The 9,265-nt window shown below is 47.0% G+C and overlaps 1 protein-coding gene across 2 annotated transcripts in view; it reads left to right on the plus strand.

Moving 5' to 3' along the window:
- The window catches only part of CENPI (centromere protein I), a 508,210-nt gene extending 499,567 nt beyond the window's left edge, over nt 1-8,643 (plus strand). For both annotated transcript variants that reach the window (XM_086964635.1, XM_086964636.1), the window contains exon 21: nt 7,340-8,643. In XM_086964635.1, the coding sequence (XP_086820761.1) occupies nt 7,340-7,495 (156 nt within the window). In that variant the 3' untranslated portion in view covers nt 7,496-8,643. The remainder of the gene's footprint in view (nt 1-7,339) is intronic.
- The last annotated feature ends 622 nt before the right edge of the window (nt 8,644-9,265 follow it).

The following is a 9,265-nucleotide window of genomic DNA, read 5'->3' on the forward strand; positions in this document are numbered from 1 at the left end:
CAACTCCGCTCTTCCAGCCAAGCCTTCGCCACTGTACCTCGCATCAACAAGACCACCATGGGAGGCAGATCCTTCTCATACCTGGCTGCCAAAACATGGAACTCACTCCCCGCTTACCTTCGCCTCACCCAGAATCACCTAGCGTTCAGAAAGCAGCTTAAAACGTGGATATTTGACAAATAATCCACCTCCCCTTCCTAAGCGCCTTGAAACCCTCTGGGTATGTAGTGCGCTATATAAATGTTTTGACTTGACTTGACTTGACTACTGCCCTTCAGTCAACAGACAGACTGCCAGATGCCATCCCCCCACCCCAGGCAACCCAGCCTTTTTGTCACCGCACTTTTCTCCAGAGAGCCTTGTGGTGCAAGCTTCCACCAGCCAGACCAACCCCTGCAATTTTCCTACTCCTCCCCATGAAAGGAAATCAAAGAGTTGAGATCTTCGGAAAGCGCTTCTTATCAGCCTGTTTGGGTGCGATCGATCAACGCCTCCATTTTTTTAGGCTGTTTGGTTCATGACCAATGGGACTCCGTGGTACAAGTCCTCTGCGGTCTACCAAAAGTCATTTGCCGACCTTTTTCAGGCAATCTATGATGGTCATGAAGTTCACAATTCGTGGTTTTGACACCATGAACTCTGCTGGGTGAGTTATTGGCAACTGTGTTGTCATTCATCTCCATGCATGGCTGTGATGACTGGGCTCACGGGCAACATCCAGTCCTTCCTGATGGACATCCAATTTAATGGGACTCATCTGTTTAGGGACAGGGCTGACTCAGCCGTTGAACACCTCAAGGAGAGTAGGGCTACCGCTCGCTCTCCGGGCCTCTCTTCCCAACCGCTCCAGCTGCAACAATTCCACCATTTCTTCAGTGGCATTGGCCGAGGCATCCCTTGCTTCCAGCCTGTCCTGCCCCTACACTGAACCCAGCAGTTTCGTGGGAAAGGCCAAGATCAACATGCTAACCAGTCTACCACCCCTCCTCCCACCAAACCTAGTTATTGTACTATTACAGGGTTACAGACACCTGACAGGAGGCAGAATCCACTGATTGTATACAGGTTGGCAAGTGATCACGTCGGACAGTTTGGTTCTGCAGATTTTCCACAGAGGTTATGTTTTACCCTTCCTTTCATCCCCATCGGACCTTCCAGTGTCCACCCAGCAACTGACAGATGACCATCCCTCCATTTTATAGCAAGAAGTAAATCACATTTGTGCAAAGGGTTGCCTTTTCTCAAAGTTGGTCGTAGTTATTATCCCCACTTCTTTCTGATGCCCAAGATGAGGGAACGTCTTAAACCCATTCTAGATCTGTACCCTCTCAATGCTTTCCTCCGTAAGGAGAAATTCAAAATACTCAACTCCAGACTGGATGGTGGATCTCCTGACATCCAATCTGCACTCGCTATGGTTTGTGGCAGGACAGGAGCACTTGCAGTTAGCTGTGCTACCCTTTGATCTCACCAGCACCCCTCGGGAGTTCACAAAAGTTATGACGGTGGTTGCAGCACACCTTTGGAGGTCAGGAGTGTTCGTCTTTTCCTACATCAATGATAGGATGTTGAATGTGGGCTCGCACCAGGCTGTAGTCCACTACGTCCAGACTACAGAGAACCTCGGGTCATCTTGTGTGTCGATTTTGATACTGTATATAGGTTTCCTGATGTATGCCCTCATATAGGCACAATTCACATTGTCCTTATTTAGGCATAGAAATCCTACCTTTATTTAGGCATTATCCATGCTAACCAAATACAGGTATGGACACCTTTATCCGTCCATCCACGTCACGAGTTCCCTGGAAAACCAGATTCTTAAGCCTTTAGAACTTCCCCTTGCTTGGAATATTGATTTCTCCAAGAAGTCATTTATTATGCATGAACATCTATTCCTTAGGGTTTCATTCATGACGTTCCTCTGCCTGACTTTTACGTCAATACTGGCATTCCTAAACAACTTCACTTGCCATGGCAAACCACAGTACGGTCCAGCTGTATACATACGCGGCTCAGCTACGCGGCTCACCGCAGCAAGTTCGGAAGGTGATAGTCCCCGCCTGACGCACTAACCAGACGCTGTCATCCTCCCCGCAGAGCATCAAGCTCCAGTGTTTCTCCCCCCCCCCCTTGCGGGGTGTTAGATTGAGAGAGTTTGGCATCTCATTCCGGGTCTCGATCGCTAAGGTATAGAGCGGACTAGAACCTAGAGGGACTTTTGGGAAATCTTAGCAACACCAATCCAAACAGCTAAACTAGACTATAGAAAAACAGCACCTACTTCTCACTTCGTGCAACACTTAGGTTAGGTACACTGGGGTAGAACTAGCTAGAAGCACCAGATGAGTATTCACATTTTAGCCTGTTATTTATGCATGTTTTTTAATGAATATGTCATAGGTACAAACCATGCTATTGCAGTATTATTTTATCTTACTGCTAACGCTGTACGTGTTATACTTACAATTCTGTCTTACAACTGTAGCAGTTCATATCTCTTGCACGAGAAATAAGACGGTTTAATAAACCCTTTGTTGAAACGCCAGTCTATTTCTGTGGAAACTCTGTGGAAACGAAGCATGCACGATTGACTGAGTAAAACTGTTATCTATGGTTTCAACAATTCTGAGACTGTTCCCATTCTAAAGGCAAACAAAGTTGTCATGTTTATGCGGTTGTCAGAAACTAATCCCTTCTTGTTCGAGAAGTTTCTACTGACCTCTGAGTTAGCTGGCACACACAAGTAATTAAGTTTAATGTACTTGATGGAGACATACTGACCGTAGTCCTATGTCAAAACTATAGTGAATATTATTCCAATGCGCAGAGCCTATCCGGGATGTAGGAACTAAACTGCAATCTCTGGGGTTCACTATCAATGTGCTGAAGTTGAACCCTTCTCAGAATCTCCCATTCATTGAAGCCATTCTGGACACACTCTGGTTTCACACCTTTCCTCCGCCAAAGTGTTCAGGACTTTAAGGCTATCGTCCTAATCGTTCGGTCTCTGTCCTGAATTTTAGTGAATCAACCCTGAAGCTGCTGGGACTGATGGCCTCCTGCATCATGCTGGTTGAGCATGCCAAGGCTGTGTAGTGGTATCTGAAGTCTCAATGGGCCCAACATCAAGGGAGCCTCTTTGATATGGTCCAGATTTTGGAGGTGACTGTGAAAGATCTCTACTGGTGCTTACTGATTCCCGATTGGGTCAATGGCAGATCTCTCTCCCATCCCCACCCAGAGCTCACTGTAGTGGCCAATGGGTCAGATCTGGGCTGGGGCAGCCACCTGAGACAGGTGAGCTCTGTTCTCCAGCGGAGTCCTAGCTCCACATCAACCTTATGTAGCTGAAGGTCACCTGCTTTACGCTGGAAGCTTTCCTGCTGTCCATCAAAGGGTGGCTGGTACAGATGTTCACGGACAACACCACCACCATGCGGTGCTGCAACAAACCTGCTGGGAAGCCATGAACGCTGTGTCAGGCAGCCTTGTCTTCTGGAACTGACTGGACTTCAATGGAATCTTCCAGGTGGTGAACCACATTGTAGGTTTATTGAACGCCAGGGCAGACTAACTCTCCCATCGGTACCTAGCAAATCACGAGTGGCAGTTACAATCGGAGGTGGCACAAGGTCTCATCCGCGGGTGCTGAGAACCTTGGCTCGATCTGTTAGTCACGGCCAAGAACGCACAATGTCAGCATCTGCTCAGAGGAGAATTCTCAGAGGTGCATTCTGCCTTGAGTGGAACTCTGGAATCTTGTATTTCTTTCTGCTGATGCCTCTCCTGCCCAGAGTTCCCAAGAAAATCAGGTTGGACTGGTCTCCAGTCATCCTAGTGGCTCCAGATTGGACAGGGAGAGAATAATATCCAGAGCCCCTGGGCTTGAGTCTGTTCTCTGAAATGGGTGCGTCTCTGGGAGGATCTGCTGTCCAGGCCATAGGGTCGGGGTTATCCACTAGAGCATTCCCAATCTCCACCTTCATACATGGAAATTGAGCATGGTTAGTTGAACACCTTCTACCATCCTAAAGAAGTGGTTGATGTTATCTTGGCAGCCAGGAATCCCTCAACAAAAACTGTGTCTTTCTTTGGTACAAGTTTGAGGTTTGCTGTGGCGCATGCCAGATTGATCCCCTCCAGGCCAAACTGTCTGACGTCTTGTTAGTTTTCTCTCTTGCCGGCAAGATTTTGTTTTGGGCATGGTTAAGGGTTATCTTTGGCCTTCTTACTGTTGCCTGATCAGCAGTCATTGTTTGTTACCCATTGTGATGCGATTTTTGAAATGGCTGCATCATATACCCCCTCCTCTTTTGTGAAACTCCAGTGGGATCTCAATCTCATTCTTACTTATCTGATGTGTGCTCCATTTGAGCTGCTCCACAGCGGTTTCTTACTGCTCCATACCATGAAGACTGTGTTCCTCATTGCCATTACTGCGACCGGGCATGTGAGTGAGCTTCAGGCTCCTAAAAACATCTTCCCTAACATGCTGGTTCTGCGAACTAGGTCATAATTTCTGCTGAAATCAAGTCAATTCAAGTTTGAATTTATATAGTGCACTACTCACCCAGAGGGTCTAAAGGCGCTTGAGGGCGGAGGGGAGCTTTACTTATCAAATATCCAAGTTTTAAGTTGTTTCCTGAAGGAGAGGTGGTTCTGTGTGAGGCGGAGGTGGGTGGGGAGGGAATTCCAGGTCTTGGCCGCTAAGTAGGGGAAGGATCTTCCTCCCATGGTGTGATGCCTTTTCCAAGAGAGCTCTGAGCTTCTACATATACATGCCAAAGAACACCGGATGGATGATCAGCTCTTTGTGAGGTTCCCTGGAGCGAAATTGTGGCAAAGCTGTGCAGTTTCGTACCATCTCCCACTGGATTGAGCTCTGCATTAAGATCTGCTGCGCATTGGCAAAGAAGCAGCCTCTAGAAGGACTGTGAGCTCATTCTACTAGGGCCAAAGTTACTACTACTGAATCCCTGTCAAAGACATTTGCCAGGCAGATACTCTGGCATCCCTCCATGAAACACTATTGCCTGGACAGCCAAATCTGCTAAGATTTGGCATGTTACCCACTCAATCCGGCAGTACTTTCTGGTGTTAGTCCATTCACAGCACACTGGTCGCTCCTCCTGCCGCGTGGCCCACCCCGAGTGTGCCCGATCTCCTCCCGCTGCCAAGTTAAGTGTTGTGCCCCTGTACCTAATTGTCCCTCTGTGCTTCGTTTTATTTTCATTTGTATTTGATTTGTATCGTTGCCGTTCTCTCGTGTCTGGTTCTGTTGTGCCCCATTGTCGCTCCAGTTGTTCCCTGCCCCACCCCGCTCCCTGCCGCTGCTCCCCCGCGGCCCCACCCTGCTCCCTCCAGCATCTCCGCACCGATCCCCCCCCCACTCGCCACCCCGCTCCCGCCTCCCAGCTGCTCCTCCTTCGCCCCCCCCCCCCCCCCCACTCTCCACTTATGGTTGAGTGCATGCGTACGCACAGCGGGTGCGCTGATTGTGCGCTGAAGGCGCGCCAAAGGCAAGCCCGTCTGCGCCCGTCCGCCCCTGGACCGCGCCCAGTGCCAGACCCCCTGGGCCCCGCAGCTGCCAGCCCACCCTCCGGACTTACGACACCGCCACCCTCAACGCACTCATCACCGGCCGAACCCCCGGCTGCCACCGTGCCACTCCAGGACGCACCCACGGACCCTTCGCCTGCCAATCCTGCAAGTTCTCCTGCCTCCAGACCTGCACTGGACCCGCCAAGCCACGCACCAGCAGCAACCACCTGAAGTGCATCCTGCTCAACACCCGCTCAGTCCACAGACACGCCGTGGAACTATGGAACCTGCACGACTCCACATCACCAGACGTTGCCTTCCTCACGGAAACATGGAGGAACGCCACCTCATCGCCATCGCCATCCCTGACGGATACAAGATCACCCGGAGGGACCGAGTCAACCAGACCGGAGGAGGCATCGCCATTGTCCACAAGAACACCATCCGCATCACGATCAACTCTGACGACACCTTCACAGCCGCCGAACACCTGCACTTCCAGAAACACACCGACCCCAAGACCACCCTGAGAGGCACCCTCTTCTACAGACCCCCAGGACCACGCACACAATTCAGCGAAGACTTCGCAGACTTCATCAGCCTGCACGCCCTCCCCTCGGCTGACTACATCCTCCTGGGAGACCTCAACTTCCACCTGGAAAACAACCAGGACCGCAACACCGCCGCCCTGCTGGACAACCTCGCCAACCTCGGACTCAAGCATCTGGTCAACACCCCCACCCACTACGCTGGCCACACGCTTGACCCCGTCTTCTCATCCGCAAAGCACATCACATCACCTTGCAGATCCTTGTACTGGGGTGAATGTATGACATTGTTCGACATTCTGTCCATCAACTGTGTCTTTTGCTGACTGGACTGTTCCCATGGGGCACAGGGTCAGAGCTGATTTGCATATAGCCAGTGTCTAACCCAGGGTGGTGTGGAGTGCAAAAAAACGATGGATTTAGGCCCATATCCTTTTACTGGGGTGAATGTATGACATTGTTCGACATTCTGTCCATCAACTGTGTTTTTTGCAATGTTCCGTAAAATTATGACATTTCTTACCACCAGTCCCACGGGGTTGAAAAAGGGCGTTCATTGATGTCTCCGGCATGACGGAATAAATTCTTAACTTGCAGCTCAAAAAATGTCCCCCTGTGACCGCAATCCAGCTAGGAAAAGTGGCTCAAGGGATTGAGATGGCCCAGGATGTTGAGGAATGCAGTTTTCAAGCCACTTTGAAGTAGCAATAGGACAACATGAGCAGATCTCTGTGGAGACTTCCTGTACATATCGCATGTGGTAGAAATCTGAACCATGGTGGTTTCTGGTGGGAGTGGAGTTCCAAGCACCCCTACCTCATTGGCTTCAGTTTGTGTCCTTTTAAATGAGGTGGACTATCTTCACGAGTAAATGCTCATTTGTTTCTATTGCTTATTGGTGATGGGCACTTCTATTGAAGGCCAGCTCTAACTGCATTGATTCTGACTTGTTAAGAGTTTTGAAGTGCTTATTTAAAAAAAACGTGACTAGGATGCTGCACACACAGGCTTACGGATCGAGAGCGAATAGCCACATGGAGAACTTGAATTACAACAAGTAACTTTTGCTTATTCATAAAGTTCGCTGAGTTTTTTGTTAACATGATTATCGATAATCCTTCATTTACTCTGAACTCCTTTTTAACTACTTGTCTGTATAAGTTCACCTAAAAGATCATTCTGTATTAGTTGACCTACCGGCATTGATTTGTTGTTGAGTAAAGAAACGTCTGTTTTTCTTCCTACAGGGCAAGCTGTGGAACTGGTATTTGGAGTATCTCTATATGCAGGGAATGCAGGGCCTGAAACTCTTCATTGAAAGCAGTGTCAATCGGGTTTCCAGCAACTCCCAAACCCAAGCGGCATCTGAGGGCCTTCGTTCTTTGCATCACTCGCAGAAATAGTCAATTTAATGTTTCCCTAACATTGGACAAAGATGTTCACAGGAGCTATTTTTTCGAGTACAGACATTTTCCATTTTTGACTCACATAAATTGAAGTATTCCATGCACATAACCCATCAGCTGAAGGGTTCTGAGCAGCTGCAGCTTTTGGCTTTATTTATCACTATTCTGTGCTCATGCTTTGGAGTCATTACAAACTGATCGTTTCTGCTTTCAGTGTTATTTCTGAAATGCAATATTTTGTATTTAACATGCAGGTATGCTCATAATTGTAAACAGTGTAAATGTGTACATTATGTAAAGTTATTTTGTAATGGCCTTCCTATGGAATGCATCAGTTTTATTCCTGAACTCTCAGATCAATAGGTGGATCCAGTATATTGTGTACATAACTGGAGTCCATGGAGTCTGAGTCTGTGATTGTCTGAACTGGCTTCAGATTAGAGTTCCATTTTCGGAATCCAACAGTGGTATCGGGAGATACCAAAGAGGTCCCTTTTTAATAGCAAGTGATGTAGTGGGATTGGTAGAGAGGTTGAAACTGTCTATTTGGACTATAAACATAAAAGCGATGAGATTTGGAAAAACCGTATTACATTGCGCTTTTATATGTGGAGCAGCTATCAATAAAATAAACACATGCAATATGCGCTCCTTGTGGAGTGTTCCGTGTTGTGGCTTGGAATGTTCAAAACATCTCATAGAACCCTTACTCAGCAGGTTGTAATGCATTATTACCATGTGTTCTTTTATATTATCCAGAATGAATGTGTGTGCTCCTGCTTTACAGCTTCCACACGTGCATCGACACAGCTGGATTCTGTTTTTTAACTTTTATGAACAGAAGGCTCTGGTGTGTTTCTGTAGTTTGCACCACCTTGCTCACATAACATAGACGCCATTAAACATGTATAATATACTGTCATGGATACCACACATGGCGGCATGGACATAGTGAAAACACTTTTACTTTCCTGATTTCATCACGAGGAAAGAGCGTGCTCTGTACAAAAATTATATTAATGTGCAAATATATGGAATTAAATTACAATATACACATTTTCTCTTTGTATACATCTGTACCACAGATGTCGTCAAGAAGACTTTTTGTGCATGTTAATAAATAAATGTACAAAACTTCCAACTAAGCAGGGTTTTTTTAATTCATCATACTCCATTGTGGTCAAAGGTTATTCATAACTGTCTAGTGCCTTCAGTTCATCTAATGTGTTGAGAACTACCGAAGACTCCTTATCAAAACATGGCATGTTCCAAGTGAGGAAAGCACTATAAATCTTAAAGATGATAACATTCAACTCACAAGCATCACACACTATATCAAACTGAACTTCATGTCCCCAGTGAGCACCTACTCTATATCGTATTCAAGATGAAGCATTCTTCTTCCTACATCTCATATTAATGACCAAATCTTCTCGTTCTTCGATGCCCAACAAAATATTCTAAAAGACCACCTTCGTACAAAGGGCCCAAAGTGCTTTAAGTCAACAAAATGTCAGTGCCCAATATGTGCCAATCTACTCATGGCTAATGCAACAGAAGGATGTCTGCATCGAATGTCTTACAAGTGAACATATAATTCTTCATCCAAAGTCAAACCATTCAGCATTTTACTGTTTAGAACAATTATATAGCGAGGTTCTAATCTCCATAGCTTTAGTTCCCTGTTGCCTCTTCTGGCATGTCTTGCAACAGTCTGCAATAAAATTGACTAGTTTGGCTGCATTGCCCCCTTGTTTCTCATGAATA

Source organism: Lissotriton vulgaris, chromosome 4_1, assembly GCF_964263255.1.
Source record: "Lissotriton vulgaris chromosome 4_1, aLisVul1.2, whole genome shotgun sequence".
NCBI lineage: Eukaryota > Metazoa > Chordata > Amphibia > Caudata > Salamandridae > Lissotriton > Lissotriton vulgaris.